Below are 16,651 nucleotides of genomic sequence, written 5' to 3'. Positions count from 1 at the left end.
CTGGAGAACCTTGCCCATGAAGAGAGGTTGATGGAGTTGGGCTTATTAAACTTGGAGAAGAGGATCCTGGGGGACCTCATTGTGGCCTTTTAGTATTTGAAGGGAGCTTACAAGGAGGGGGACTGACTTTTAACACAATCTTATAGTGATAGGAAAAGGGAGAATGGCTTTAACCTAAAAGAGGGGAGACTGAGGTTAAATGTTAGGAAAATTTTTTTACTCAGAGGGTGATGAGGGACAGGTTGCCCAGAGAAGCTGTGAATGCCCCATCTGTGAAGGTATTCAAGGCAAGTTGAATGGGATAGTGGGCAGCCTGATCTAGTGCTTGGCAAGGCTGCCAGTGGCAGGGTGTTTGAACTAGGTGATATTTAAAGTTCCCTCCAACTTAAGCCATTCTGTGTCTCTCAGCCCTTCTCTGGCCTGTCTTGATTTCCAGCAGTTTCCTAACTGTATTTTACTTTAAATTCTATTTTTGAATGCTTTTACCTTCTAATGAGGACAAATATTAATCTATTTTGCAAATTAACTTTTGAGTAACCGTGAGTTATTTGAACGAATGAGTAAAAACCATGCTGTCTAGTTTCCTGGCTCTTGATGAAGCTTTATTTTTAATTTTTTTGCCTCCCCTCTGAGTTAAAGGAAGGGAATGGATGACCTATCACCTGTTACTGATAGAATAGCTCTAAGGGCTTCCCATTCTCTTTTGCTCAGCTGTACGGGCCTGTTTTATGTTTAGGGTGTAAATGTCAGCTCGGCAAACCTAATTAAAGACAACGTGATTACAGTAAACAACACCCAGTTTGCATATGGCTGTGTGACTTCATTGCAGCTGTAGTCTGTTTAGATGAGAATGACAACAGATGGATGAAAACTGATGGAAATGTATCACATAGGTACCCTGTGTGCACCCAAAGAGAAATCTTACTCTGGTGCAGATGGCCACTGGAGTCCAGCTCTCCTGCAAGGATTTCCCTCTGGGATGGGTTTGAGGCTCTCAGTTTGTCATCAGGTTTGACAGTGTCACCAGGATGTTCCTTACCTGTTTGGTTTTCACTGAAGAATGGCTCCAAGGAGCTTCCTGAGCTAAGAAGTGGTTGCAGTCTAGTCTGAAGAGATTTCAGTTTTCTTCGGTGATGCTAAAGGTTGTTAGGTGTAAAGGAGTTGGACTTAATAATTCTTATGGGTCTCTTTCAACTCGGAGTATTCTATGATTCTGTGGCATATCTCAGCAGAGTGTGTTAGTGTCCAGGTGCAGTGGTTAAACAGTTAAATGATTTCTTTGGAAACTTCTGATTAAACATTCTGCTCTGCTCCTGTGGAAAACATCAGGCGTGCTTCTGGCAAGGCTCCTTGCTCTCTGACTGTGCAAGACAGGAGATCTGTCACTTGTCCCAAAGCGCGATGGTGGTGGCTTTGTTTGGTTCTGTGAGCATCTCCACGTGGCTTGAGAGGCTGTCAGAAGCCCAGGGGGCTGGATGCCTTGTTTATTACGCCATGGGAGTTGAAGACACTGGCCCAATTATGGCTGTGATGCCAAAGCAACTCCTGGAGATTATTTTTGTACAGTTTAGAAAGAGCAGCCAGAGAAAACAAAGCTGTCGTGCTGCATGGGAATTTCCTACGCTGTTTGTGTGCTGTAGCGTCCCGGTGCGAGTTTTGTTGCTGAATGAACTGCTGTTGTAGTGCTGGGTTATACGTGTTGCAGGTGTGACTCTAAATGTTCAAAATTCAGATTGCCTGATATATAAATAAAGAAGTAAATAAGCATAGGTGCTTCACTTTTCCCTTGCAGACCAGCCATTTGCCCAGCTTGACTGCCCCGTTTCCCTATTTCTCCATTTTTCAATAGTGGCTTGCTTGCATCTGGAATGAAAAGCATCTGGAAGCACCCCTGCCAAAATACTAGGCTTCGTGAACTGAGCAGAGCTTGCCCTTTGGGTGAAGAAGAGGTTAAATGTTCCTCTGTCACTTCTGAGAGCTCTTGGTTTTGCCATGTGTGGTTCCCTAGATACAGGCAACTGCTCTGCATTATTTGCTAACTAACACAAGGACCTATAAATAGAGGCAACAAACAAACTTAACCAATTTTTGTGTCGTCAGTAACTTGAATTCATCCCTAAAACCGCTCATTGATCTGGTAAGAGACCTTTGCACCTTGTTCATGAAGGCTGTAAGAAACTCACTGCCTTAGGGGTAGACTGGACAAATAGTTGGAAGAGTTTCATTGAAGGCTGGTGAATGACACAAAGGAGGCTTGGCTTAGGAAATGCACTTTGCTAAAAATAGTCAGAGTCTGGAAGAATACTTAGGGGCAGCGCGTGTGCTTGTCTGGTGCTGCCTCTGCCCTGGACATCTTCTGTGCTTCTTCCTTCAGTGTTTTTAGCAGCCTGCAGGGAGGTCATTTCATTTCATCAGATGTTTGTCCCAGCAACTCTGGCTCTTTCTACCAGGCTTCTGCTGCTCTGAGTGCTGCTGCCAACATGTCATGGCTACCTACAGTTCTTGACTTGCCCAGTATGTCTTAAGGTCTCCCTCCTTGATGATACAGACCTCTGCAAGCGTCTCACATACTTTGCTGTTTGTGTCCATCTTCCTGCAAGTGCAGGTCTTACAGAGGTGAGGATTTGGCAGGACTTCTGGTTGTGGAAGGAGCTGAAGACAAGGACTCTGCTGGTGGTGCTGGGCTTGATGGATCGATTTCTAACTCAGACTCTAAACTTAGTAAACACAGTTTGTGTTTCCTTATTACAGGTTTTCAACAATTTTTTTTTTACATTCCACTGCGCGCTCTATTGCTGTTGGGGCATTTTTCAGAAGTTGCAGTTTGATAAGTGTAAGCTCACTCTGGCCAAAAGCATGCTTCCAATCCTACGTGTACCACCTTCCCCTTCTCTTCAGATTTAGTGCTTCCTTAATTTTCTTTGCGGTGTTTTGCGTGCTTAGTTTGCAGAATCAAGGTCTTAAACAATTTCTTTGGAATATAAACTCAACAATTTGGGGGAAACTGTCAGACCACATCTGGCTCCTGTTACCTGTGTTGATGTTTTCTGAAATGCTGTGCAAGAAGCAGCATTTTATGTATATGTCTGTGTATACGTCTGTGGGTAATGAGCATTTTCAATAGGGTGCATCCAGCTCAGAGGCGAAAGAGGATGATTTCCTGACAGAAGTGTCTGGCAGCAGTGATAGCCTGTGCTCCTGCTGGGCTCAGGGCTCAGCCCTGGCAGGGCTCTGCTGCCCTGCAGCTTACTTTCTAGCAGGCTGTGAGGCAGCAACTTTGGACCCCTGCTGACTTTTTAATCTGGGTAAGAGCAGGATGGCCCAGCACATGGTGCTGGAGAGATTGCTAATCCATGATCTGCTAACACATTTGAATTTAATAATGCCAAATAACTGTCTCTTGCCTCACTTTATATGGGATTTGTTGGAGCTCAGGAAAAAATGAGTGGGGGAAGTCAAGAGGCTGTGACGTGACCTGCAAAATCCTGGCAATTCAGGCACTAAACAAGATGAACATCTGAGACAATTTTCCAGTTGTAGACTTTTTTTTTTTAAAGACCCGGTACTGTTTTTTCTTCACATTTTGCTTTCATCCACATACCTGTTTTTTATATTTTGCTTTTTACGTTATGTTACTTTACATAGAAGAAATAGTGGCTTAATTGTGATAAGATTCATAGAAGCCTATGTATGTGATGATTTCTGAAGCTGTGCTGGTAAAGCTTCAAAAACTGTGGATGTTTGTCCAAAACAGTAGCTTAAAATGTTTAGTACTCTTAATGAAGGTGCTGTCTGATTTATTGCTTTGTATTTTGTATAGAGTTTGACATGGTCACGTTTTGAAATCTTACTGCTGAATTAAGTTATTGAAAAGTACATATTGCATTTTACGGCTTGTAAGGAGTGTATGTTTCTCTGTTTTAGGGCATAATTCAGAAGATTGTGGACAGTCACAAAGTGAAAAATGTGGCCTGCTATGGGTTGCGACTCAGTCATCTGCAGTCTGAGGAGGTTCACTGGCTACACCTGGACATGGGGGTGTCCAATGTGAGAGAGAAATTTGAACTAGCGCATCCTCCAGAAGAATGGAAGTAAGACCATAAATCTGTTCAGTGTCAAAACCAAGTCATACGAGTCTTTTTGCCTTGTCGTGAAAGCTGGCTCTATAATTTGCTTTATTAAGGAAGATCTTGTTGAACAGAAACAAAACCTGTCTCGTCAGAGAGCTGTAAGTGGTGAAGAATGCTTTTTGTTGTTGGGTTTCCTACAAGCTGAGAAAAACAGAAAATGTGACCTGGGATTTAGAGAAGGCATAAAGTACGAGCAGAAGTCTGGCGTTTGTCCTGAAAATCTGCAAAGCTTGTGGTACATTTAGTGAACCCCATCTCAGGTTTTGTCATCCTTAAAGTTTTAGTACGAGAATCTTGGTGTTATCTCTGGTGTATGCACACCTCTAAAAATTTTGAAGGATCCTATTAATTAAATGAAAACAAGAAGATATTGTTACACATTACTGTATTTATGCACAGACTAAACAGGAGAATTGAAATTTGGAAAGGATGAAATACAGCAAGTATATCAGTTCATCCATCTGCAGTTCTGAAACGTTTTAGTTGTAAAACTAGTTGTTGGATAAGAAGCTGAGACCCGGAGCAGTGAGTGACATCTGCTTTTCTTCTAACTAGGATCTTCGGTTATACTAGGATCAATGCAGAATGGAAAGATGACTGCAGATATTTGTTTTTTGTTTTTTCATAGCCTGGGTTTGTTTGCTGACCTATTTTCATGATGCCAGTTAGGTCATACCACTTCTTTCAACCAGCTCTGTTTAAGGTTGAGTTCTCTTCAGCTTGTTAGCAGAGCGTGCTGATGGGAGACAAAGAGCAAGGTGAGGGTGCATGCTCAGGAGAGGATGTAGACTGGAGAGAAGATGGGAAAGATTCTCCACTTTGCTGGTAGAAAAATGAGAGGAAGGATTTGCAGAAGGATGCAGTAGCTTACTAGAGAAGAAAGGGAGTTCTAAAATACCAAACGTAATGTTAAACTTGTGAGAATACCAAAACGTAGATTAGTATTACTACAGATTCACTGCGGGTGGGTTGTGCCTTTTTTTTCTCTGTAGTAGCTTTATGTTCATAACCACAGTTTGTGCTAATTTGCTGTATTACTTTGAAGGCTACAAATACTGATGCTGCAGAATTATTGTAAATAGTCTACACTTAATTTTTTGCAAATTGAGTTAGCATCTTACACTAGCAGATGTCACAGTTTATACATTTTCTTTAGCGTTCTGACTTCATAATATCAAATAAATGAGAATTGTTGAAAACTTGAATGTCAGAAATGTTAGGAAGTTCTCTTCTACACATGTTACGTTTTATTGTTTGTGGGATGTGCATCAACATTTATCCTTCCTTACAAGAAATTTTTCATTGATAATACTGTGAAATACGGCTTTGGAAGTAAGGGATTCCTGAATTAGTTCCATGACAATCGTGCTGTGTATAAGATGTGAATTATTTATGCTGTGGAAATCTGTCATGTAGTGTACAAATGCCAATTCCATTTTTTTTATTCCGTGGTGCAACTCACATTGTACGTATCGCAGAACAAAGTTAATCGGTTTTAAAAGCAAAGTTAGATGATTGTTTTGAAGCTTGTGGATAGGAATTGTATAAAATGCTCATGAAAGAGCTGTGATAAGATGTAAATTATTCAATACCTTTCCAGGGCGTCATTTTATGTGTTATCGGATCCATGCAGCTGACATACCTTTTAAACCCGTGGAGATTTGCTGTGTATAATCAAAACATTGCTGTCATATTTGTAATACCATAAAAGGGTGTTTAAGATCAAATGACGGTGCTTGTAAAAATATTTAGATTAGTGAAGGGAGAGACGTCTTGGAATGATTCTTAAATTAAAAGCTTCCTATAGTATTAATAATCCAATAAATGTCTCTGGTGAATTTTTTAATCATCTAAATTAAAAGGGCTTCATATTCGATGCTCAGGAATAAGATCTAGGATGTTCTTTTGGACTTAGATGCTGGAAGATAGGCTGATTGTCAGGAGGCTGTACACAGGTTACTAAAATAAAATCTGTCCGCAGTGTATGCAGCTTTTGTCTGGTGCTGTACTATGTAGAGTCCTTCAGAGGATGGCTTAGTGGCAGGGCACAAGGATATGACTGCTCTGGATGACACAGCTGACACGGAGCTCAGGAAGAGGAAATATTAGTGGACATCAGGGCAACAAAGCCACCCAAATTTCTGTCATTTCAAATTCTCTTTCTATGGCAAGCAGTTCGGTTGCAGGTGTACACACAGCTTGAGCTTTGCCAAACTACCAGCGGATAAACTCAATTACGTGGCAAAAGATGAACAGGAAATCATTGCTTGCTAGAAGTCTTTTCCTACCTTCATGTTTGCTTTTATATTTTACATTGATCTCTTTCTTGCTTTAAAAAAAAATTGTCCATTTTGCACAAGATAGCAACAACTGAACTATCTATCTTGTGGTTAAAATAATAGTTAGGAGTCCTGGGTAATACTGTCTTATCTCAAAGAGATGTCCAAGGTTTAGCACTACAACAGCATTGCATAATTTGAGCATAATTTCATGCAATTGCTTTAGAATAACTGTAGTCATCTAAATACAGTTTGAGGGTTTTGTTTGCTGAATTCCAATAACACTCCTGCTGTCAGGTTTATTTTACTGCCGCATAAATTGTTAATCTTTGTTCAGCATTATGTTTTATGGAGGCCTGCACATGCGTGATGTTCCCAGATGACAACTGAAATACAAATGAAATCCCAGTGCTGTTTTATATGAAGAAAATGAAGACAGGAGTGCCTTTGATTTATTTGCTTCAGGTTTCCTCTTAGTGTTTATGTCAGGAAGGCAGACCTGGACATGCATGAGACTCGTCTTTTAATGAAGAAATTCCTCTTCACGTGTAGTGTTATATTAATGTTCAGATGTTTCAAAGGGCATGAGAGTGCCACATGAAAGAAGCTTCCTCTCTGACTTGTGTTCTTTATTCCTGCAAAGAGAGTTGAACTAGGAATATCAGGATCTGGGAGTCTCAAGTCATAACATCAGCCCTGATTATTTTTGATAAGGCTATGCCTTTACCAGCAATCACAGCAGCTATCCTCTCTGTCTTTTAAAAATGGTATATGCCAAAGCACCATTCCATTTAGTGCCCTGTTTTTTGCCTGAAAGGGAGAAAATTGAGAGATTCACTTAACAAATTATATTGCTTGGAACAACTGTTCTGTATGGGGTAGAGATCTTCCTGTTCTGTGATTAAGGTGCATAGGTAAAGCTGATCCTTGTAACTGCATATCATTCATACTTAGGCTGTAAAAGGTAGAAGACACCCTAAAGGAAACCCCAGTGCTTAGCTGTCCTGTGTTGTAAATTCTGACATCAACACAAGTGCCTCTGCACTGGCACAAAGGCCAGAAGAGTCATGGTATGATTTAGTGGGGCGACAGGTAACCTCACAGCTTTATTCTTCCCAGTCTTCTTCTCCCCCCTCGTGCTTCCAGTTATCCAGTCCTCTCCCTTTTCTTCTATGAGCCCTAATGCTTGTCTAATCCTTCAGCAGCCTGATGCAGTTCACTAATCTCACACAAGGCTATTTTCTCCCATCTGTGTCCACCCTATTTGTTCCCAGCATCTCTTTTCTGGTTACTTTTCTGCTGATGTGAACTAAATTGGATCCTGCTGGAACTAAATTACATGGTTGGGATTGGTCTAATTATTTCTTCCACTGCCCCTGAGGTATGAAGACTTGGATCATCCTTTCTTCTTCAGCTTCTGCCCAGGTAGTGCTTGTTGCTCCAAGAGGAGCTCCTGGAACTCCTCAGCCGTGTATGGTGTGCTGTGGGCAGGACACTTAAACCATACAGTATTTAACTTTACTCATGGTTCTGAAGGTTGGAGTGGAGGACTCAGCAGTATCAGTGTGTGCATGGAAGCACTTGTGTACCCCAGTACAGATACAGAGTAGCAACTAGAATTGTAGTCTTCTGGGTAGTATTCTTACCAAACTTAAGGGAGCTGGACATCAATGGGTTTACTTGCTCAGCAGGCAAATCAGTTTTGTGAGAAGGGACTTATCTCTTGAATTGGCCACGTTTCAAAAAGTATGTTTAGAGGATATTGAAAGTCAAGCCCATCCTTGAATTGGCCTGTGGAAATCGGCTTCTTCATTCCAATAAGCGTAGTCAGAGATTACTTTATAAATAGGTAATGAAGGTCACTGTTGCTGTCCCAGCCAAGCTTTTTACATTTCCTTTTCTCATGAGATGCTGTTGCAAAAAGCAGTACTTCTCATGGCTCCTTAGTGAAGCAGACCAAGTTCTGTAAAGGAAATACTGCTTTTCCCATATTTTCTCATCTCTTTATCAAGACGGCAGAGTCAGCATGTGTTCCTTTGGAGATCTGAGATAAGTTCTGTATGCATCTCATGGGGCCTGAACGATCTCTGGTTTTCGCTTGCAAGACGACAGAAAAATAGAAGGGATGGTACAGAGTGACTTAACCGTGTTTAGTCAGTGTTTGTACTTTCAGTGACCAAAAAAAGAGTTCTTTTTCATTTGTGATAATTCAGCCCTGTCTTCAGACTTTATTTTTAAATAAGATGTCCAAAACATGTGTTGAATCATAATGCTCCCCTTCCGGGCTGTCGTAGGTTCCCTTGGTCAAGCACTTGTGGTAGGTGATGCTGGCTTCTGCCAGCCACCCAACCAGCCACTCTCTAAACAGGATGGGAAGAAAAATACCTCTACCCATGAGCTTTATCATCTTAAAGACAGTGCCACTGAAGGGGTACCATTTGGATTATAGTTAAAATTGAGGTGAATAAGGAAATACTCCCTATGAATCATTGTAAAGGACCAGCGTGGCAATCATGAAATGGAAAAATGGATCAGCAATGTAAAAGGTGGTTCTGTGCACCTTCTCAAGACAACTCTCAAAAAATGGTTCTCATTAAATGTGACTTTGAGTTGTTTTTTTCATTTATTTCTGGCTGCGTCCTCCATCTCTTTTATATCCTGTACCCTGAAGACTGTTTTACAAATGTTGTTTCCTGTGTACAGGAAGGCTGAGTGTTCCCTGTTCTCTGAAAAACTGTAATTCTGAATATTCCTAGCTTGAATACAGCACGTGTGTGCGTGTTGATAATTTCTTAATGTTTTCCTTATTTTCAGGACATCTCACTAGATGATAATTGTCAGTGATTTCAAAGCAAGGAATCCTGCAGCTTTTTACAGCATATTGTGTGGAGCTCCTAGTAAATTTTTATCACATCCCTATATGAACCTTGATCACAGGCAGCCAAATTACTTGCTTAAAAGAAGTCCTTGTCTTGCTGGAACTAAGAGATGTTGCAATATTTGCCCTTGCCATCTTTAGAAAATTGCTAAATATGCTTATTATGGGGAAGGGCTATGAAGAGTTTTTTACTTGGGGTAATGCTGTGTTGACACAGTGAAAGGGATGAGTATGTTTATTATCAGGATTTTGTTCTAGGAATGTTTCGGAGGAGGAAGCATGCAGAAGGTGTCAAACATCATTGGCTTTTTCTGCAGGATGAGCAATAGTAGTAAATTAAGCTCAAGGAGGGCAGGTTTAGGTTAGATGTCAGGGGGAAGTTCTTCACAGAGAGAGTGGTGAGGTGCTGGCACAGGCTGCCCCGAGAAGCTGTGGATGCTCTGTCCCTGGAAGCGTTCAAGGCTAGGTTGGATGGGGCCCTGGGCAGCCTGGTCTGGTAGCAGATCTGGAGGTTGGTGGCCCTGCCTGTGGCAGGGGGGTTGGAACTTGATCCTTGGGATCCCTTCCAACCCAAGCCCTTCTTCAAGTTTAGAAGTAGAAGCTTTGAGAAGGGATAGAAATGTGGCGTTGGTCATGAATTGTGGGTAATTCCGAATCTCACTCATTATGTATCGCTGGCTTGTAGAACATGACTGCCATGTGGAAGACTGATACATTCAGCTTTTGCATGCATCTTAGTGATGAAGGAGGAAGTAGGAAACGTAATTTTTTTTACAGAGAAATCCCTTCTAAACCTTTGGAACAATTTGGAGGTGAATGCTGCAGCACTTAATGTGAGAACAAGTTGAGTCTTTTTCTTGAGTAAACCCCTGTTCTCTAGGATCTGTAGGATGTGGCTCCCTGGTGAGTAGTGCTGGCTGCCACTTTCCCTCAGAGCAGTGAGATCTGTACAGGGATGTCATGCAAAAGAAAAAGCCAGGAGGTCACACCTATGGTTATGGCGGGACACCTGTTGTCACCTCACAGAGAGCACCCTTCCTATGGGCCTGGATCTAATAGCTTATCTGCTCTGGGTCCTGACGCTTCAGTTCTCAGTGATGCTTTGGGAAGCACAGGGGTTTTGTTTGCTTTTACACAGGGGTCGCTTGGAAACATGTTTATGAAATGTCAAGTACTCCATACTCTCTGGTTTAGTATTCTGAGTCGTCAAAAGATACAATTTCTACTTAGTTTTTGGAGTTTGTTTTGATTTTATCCATCTTTTGTACAACATTTGAAGACTGTCTGTACTTGCAATGAAGTCTTGGGTATTGCTTGTCTTACCAGTTTGATTCTCCTTGTTTTTCAGATATGAACTGAGAATTCGATATTTGCCCAAAGGATTTCTAAACCAGTTCACTGAGGACAAACCAACTTTAAATTTTTTCTATCAGCAGGTATGTTCAGTTATCAGTTACTTTCTGTTTTGCTGCGATCTGTTTGGAAAATTCTTGCTTTGTTTATGTGGTTGATGTAGTGTTTCAGAAACAAAAAATTGGTAAAATTGAAGGTTTTCTATGTAAAGCATAAAGGGAACTGACAATGGCATCTTTCTACCTGAGGAGCGATGGGAGATCTTTTCTGGTAATTTTGAAGGTGTTGTCTCATCTTGGATGAAATTTACTGTTGTCCAGTCATGTTCCTATATTTTCCACTTCATTAAATTACTTCATTTCTTTTGCAAGTGTAAATAAGCAGGCAATTTTACTACAACCACAGAATGTTTTTTGCAGATATGTTATTTAGGTTATTTTGTCGATTTGAGTATCTTCTTACAGTCTGTCTTGATGAGTAAAACTTGAATAGTAAAACTTTCATAAACTAAGCACCTAAATATCCATTTCATACTCTTAACATGTTGAACTTGCCTTTAGACTGGGAAGCTTGGAATAAAACTGGGGAGTTATCTTTTAGAGCAATTTTGACTCGAATCCCCTAACTTTAGGAAACCATGCAGCTTTGAGTATTCAAACTTATTTACTCACTTACTATGTTAGGTGGGTTTTTTCAGTTTGTGGGTGGTGTGATGTGGTTCTTCATATACTGAAATGTCAGTGCTTAACAGTAATTCTGTTAAATTTTCCCTTTTAAGTTACTGGAAAGAGGAAAACATAATTATCCAAGGGAGAGCTGGAGCTATTCAGCCTGGAGAAGAGAAGGCTCCAGGGGGACCTTATAGCGGCCTTCCAGTACCTTAAGGGGGCCTACAGGAAAGCTGGGGAGGCACATTTTGTAAGGGCATGTAGGGACAGGACAAAGGGAAGTGGTTTTAAACTGGAAGAGGGTAGATTTGGACTAGATATTAGGAAGAAATTCTTCACTGTGAGGGTGGTGAGACGCTGGAAAAGGTTGCTGAAGAGGGGTTGTGGATACCCCCTCCCTGGAAGCATTCAAGGCCAGGCTGGATGGGGCTTTGAGCAACCTGGTCTAGAGGGAGGTGTCCCTGCCTATGTCAGGGGGGTTGGAACTAGATGATCTTAAAGGTCCCTTCCAACCCAAACCATTCTGTGATCCCCTCTGTCCAATCCTTCATCTTAAATCAGTGTATCAAATTGTTACTCTCATACTAATTTCTTAACAGTTGTTGCCCTTCATACTACACGCATGCGTTCCTGCCGTAGATAAATGACCTGTAATCTTTTTTTAATGTGTGACAAAATCCTTGTATTGCTGTGTGCTGGAGCCAGCATCTGAGAAAGCAATTCAGAGCAGTGCTTATCTGGACTTAGCATTCCAGTTTAGTCTGTGTGATATTGGTGGCCATTTTAGTACTGCCAGGGATTCTTGCAGAAACAACAAATCATGTTTCTTTTTATTTCAGCAGCAAGTGACTTTCTTCATGCTGGGTTGAAATATGTGCATTTTTTGTTTTCTACAGTGCAAAAGTGGCTGATGAGCTCCAAAATAATTCCCTGAACTCCATCATTTGCCTGCCCAACAGGTGGGAAGAGTTCAGGAGAACTCTTTGGGTTGCTCCCCTTCTCTTTTGGGAGGCTGTTACTGTAGTGTGACAAAGCTCACCCAGCAGTCACAGCTCAAATCTGGGTAAAAACACACAGTTAGGTTCATTTTTTGTGTTTTCTTTTTTGAATCCTACAATTCAAGCCTAGTAAGGGAACCAGCTAGGTTTCTTCAGCCCCTTGAGACGTACTTCTTTTTCCTTATTTCCTTGTATTTTCCTTTTTTACTTATACGTTAAGATTTTTGTTTGCAAATCATGGCACTGCAAGCCTAAAGCTCCTTCTCATCTGTGCCTCACTATTTCGTTCAGCAAGGAACTGAAAATGCCAGACGAGTACTTATAGCGCTTTTTGACAAAGATGCTCTTATTAAACTTGGAGAAATCAGGTAAAAATGTCTCAAGATAGCAGGAAGGCTTATGAAGAAATACAGGAACTGATATGCAAAGAAGACAGCTGAATGTATCTGATGATGCCCCAAATCCCAGTTCTTTTGTAGAATGAATATCAGAGGTTCTTGTCTCCTTTCTCTGCACACCTTACAAATACTTTCTCTTCCCCTCTTTTCTCCACGTCATCATGAAGTACTTATAAATACAGTTCTTTAAAAGTCACTGTTCTTCTTTCTGGGGTCCTGCAAGGTATTTGGGTCTCTGTTGTCATGGAAATCAAATGCATAACTTTCAGAGCTGGTGCACTGTCCCTGGCTCTGTTTTGCTCTGTAATTCTCACTTGGCTTCTTGAATAAATTAGGACAATTACATCTATCTGGTAACATAACCTCACCGACTTACAAAAAGAACGCAGGAAAAGGTTTTGAGAAATAATGCTGCAGCATAAAACAAACCCAGAACAAGGAGGGGTATGAAAATGATTTTCCGCTTTCTTTGTCTCTTGTTGTCTTCGCTGCGTTTTGGCCTTTTTTTGCTAACCACAGCTCATCCTTCGCAATCAGTGTGCAGTCAGGCACAGCATGTTGTGTGTAGGCAAAAACAATGAAATGCACGTATAAATCATATGTGCGTACACAGACACCACAAGGTTTCTGCACAGAAATAACTCTGTTAGAGATAATGAACATAGAACTCAGTTACAGAATTTAAAACAAGCAAACAAAAACCCGGACAACTATAGATTCAAACTGGCTTTTTTTGGATGTAAAAATCAGATATGTTCTTGTGTTCTGTGCTGTATGTGAGGAAAAAAAGATTTTGAGGACCAGATGCTGCCCACGACTAAATCTTTGTTTTCAAGATGTGTCTGAGGACCTGTTACTGTCTTAATGACACCTAAACACATGTTGTCTGTCTGATTAAAAATGTACAATGTCAAATTAAAAAGGTCTCGGGGAAGGAAAATGAACATGGTGATTTTGTCACCTGTGAAATGTCCGTGGATTTCAGAAGTTGTGTAATTATTTTCCTGAGTTTTAATGGCAGAGCAGCACTGTTGTTGAAAAGCTGAAAGTTTGGGTAAGGCTGAATCCTCAAGTGACCCTTCATCTTTCATAAAAGCACAGGACATTGGTAAAAATAATGAAATATTACCTTAATCACTGTCAGCAGGCGCAGTTTATTCATGCAGTTAAGCCCAGCCATAGTTATCAGGCTGTTGAACTGAAAACTGGGAAAACTGGCACACGTTTATAACTCCACATGCATGACTACTCCCATTCACTTCAGTGCATGCATTGCACTGTATAAATCTATGCAAACATGTAAGTCTTCTCTTGTTTATTATTGTTTAATTATTGTCATATTGTGCTTGCATTAATAAAGTTGGTTTTTTTCTTGGTTTTGACTATATGAAGGATGCTGTGACCTTTCTTTGTCTTACATATTCTTTATTGAACCAGTCAGGAACCTGGGACCGGAGCAGTTTGCGGCTCGATGCCGAGCTGTTTGCAATCAGTGGCCCTCATTCAGCCAGCTGCAGTGGGCGTAATCACTTCTAATTGGGAGTATAAAAGTAGAGCACTTAATGAGACCTTCTGCAGGAGTGCCTCTGGTCTGCAAGCTGTACAGCAAATGGTTCAAATCAATACGTGGGGGGGAAGCCCTGCAACTTGTTTGTAACGTCAGAATTACAAATGCACTAATCCCATGCGGTCGTACTAACCCTGATACCATGCGGTTTGTCAGCGCATCTGTTTTTCAGGCTGCTCAGCTTTGAGACTTGAGATGGAGAAAAGTGATGCTTTGGTTGTGTTCAGGAGTCATCTTATTTCCTACTCGAGAGTTCTGTTCAAAGGAGTCATGCTAGAATTTTCTTCTTCTGCTGGTCTGTTCAGAAGGTGGCAAAGGTAGTGGAGGGCAGGTCTGCAGTGGCCTCTCATCTCTTTTTCATTAGCTAGAAGAACATTTAGTTGGTGATGTTGCATTGACTGTATTGTTCCCTTGGGTACTGCTTGCAATTTCACCCACATTATGCAAATGGAATTGCAGCTAGTGGTGTTTGCACAGTCTGCATATGTTGCTGCGTTGCCTTTGCATGCACGTCTTTGTATGCAAGTTGCGTCCTATTGTATTAGACACCCTAATGTGAAAACAACGCTGACCTCACTCAAAAACCTTTAAACAGAGCGTGCACGAGATTGCTGAGGAAAACTGTTGTAAATGAATTTTTATCAATACATAATTTCCTTATTTCTCTCTGTTGACTATTCTCAAAAGAATAAAGGCAACTACAAGATTTTTTAAAAACTGATTTTCGAGAAGGCTTCAGAAGAAACAAGGTATAAAAGGAGAATTAAAAATTAGAGTTGTTTCAAGTAAGGAAAACTCTGTGTCACATTTTTCTTGCACTTCTTGGAGCATTTCGGTTTGCTTTTAAAAAAAAGTGTTGGTGGAATTCATTGCAGGTGTCTTCCTCTCTCTCTGTTCCAGTGTTAATGCTGTTGGGAGGTGGAAGTAAAAGGGTACAGGCATAATAGCTGAGTGAGCAGTGAGGGCTGGATCTCACATCAAGATAGAATACAGATTTTTAAAACATTCATATAATTAGAATCAGATGTAAGCTACTTGAATTGCCTGCCTTTTACTGTGGGACAAGAGCCTGCACACATTTATCCTTGAATAACATGTTAGCTTATAGTAATTGGAGATGGTTTATCCCTTGATGAAAAGGCAGTAAGCATCTGTATGGGAGTGGGGGGTAACCAGCTCTTGGGGCTCAGCTGTTCCATTGTTGCTGCTCTGTGCCTTGAACAGAAGATTTCTAAAGTAACTTTTGGGGTTTTTGGATCATGAAGAAGGAGGAAAGGTCATTTTCATCAGTGTAGAATTTCTCTGTGTGCAGCTTCTTTTAGCTTGTATGCTTCTAGCTCCGGTCCACATGTATGCATTTATGTACTAAAGGAGACTTTTGCTGTGTTTTTTTTTTTTTAGCTGTTTAAATGAGACAAGGTTTATGTAACACAGGAGGAGAAATTGCAAGCAGAGTGAGAATGAGCTTGAAGTTAGGGCAGGTAAATGATGTTCTGGAAAAACTGAGCTGAATTCTGTCCATAGAAATCCCACGTTTCCCCAGGCCAATATAGTGCAGGTGTATTTTTGTAAGAAGTTGTCTCCCTTCTTTTTTTTTTTTTTTTTTAAAAAAAAGAGTTTTGTGTGCTAAATTAGAATGAGACAAAGTTTCTGGTAGGCAGTGGGACTTCTTTTGTTCTGTTTCTGTGAAGATAACAACAGGTAAAATGCATTTCCCTAAATGAAAATTCACTCCTATTTTGTGCTAGAGACATACATCATGCAAATGAAATACCTTTTTAATAATACTGTCCCTGAACATGTAGGAAGGTATAAGTCAAGGCAAGTACTATAATAATGATTTAGGTTTTATAAGGCTTCGGTGCATGAGACATAATTTGAAATACAGGCTGGGAATTAGACTCTTTAACCTAATTAAATAACAGCATATCTTATTGTGTAATAAAAATAGGAGACCTAAAGCAAATGACTTTGGTAGTTAAAGCTTTAAAGAAAATCAAGGACATAGGAGGAAAAGCTTGTGGTGTTCCTGATATTTGCAGCCTCTTAGAGATAAAATCCTCCAAGAAGAGTTAAAGGTTGACACACAAACTGTGCCCTAAAGCAAAATGATAAAAAGTGTAAGAATTGCAGCTGCTTAAAAATGGAAAAAATATATCCAACTGAACATCACCTGTCTGCTTTTTACAACTTGTGAAAGTAATTAAAAGTGAGGTACCCTTTGTAGGGGTCCTTTCTTGAAATGGCTGAAATTCACAATTCATTGTGAAGTACTGTTCTTCAGTTGATTTACAGCCTCAAAACTGTGCTGATGTTCTTGGAAATCTTGCTGCTTGTACAGTTGTGTCACTGCTTCTGTACCTTCCAAATGTTCTGTGTC

The 16,651-nt window shown here is 40.6% G+C and overlaps 1 protein-coding gene across 6 annotated transcripts in view; it reads left to right on the top strand.

Moving 5' to 3' along the window:
• Positions 1-16,651, top strand: part of PTK2 (protein tyrosine kinase 2) — a 200,127-nt gene that overhangs the window by 90,172 nt on the left and 93,304 nt on the right. For 5 of the 6 annotated variants that reach the window (XM_021387143.1, XM_021387146.1, XM_021387147.1 and 2 more), the window contains 2 exons: positions 3,925-4,091; positions 10,636-10,723. In XM_021387143.1, coding sequence (XP_021242818.1) covers positions 3,925-4,091; positions 10,636-10,723 — 255 coding nt within the window. The remainder of the gene's footprint in view (positions 1-3,924; positions 4,092-10,635; positions 10,724-16,651) is intronic. The other variant, XM_021387148.1, reaches the window with a different exon arrangement.

Source organism: Numida meleagris, chromosome 2 (genome assembly GCF_002078875.1).
Source record: "Numida meleagris isolate 19003 breed g44 Domestic line chromosome 2, NumMel1.0, whole genome shotgun sequence".
NCBI lineage: Eukaryota > Metazoa > Chordata > Aves > Galliformes > Numididae > Numida > Numida meleagris.
This window is presented reverse-complemented; position numbering and strand designations above follow the sequence as displayed.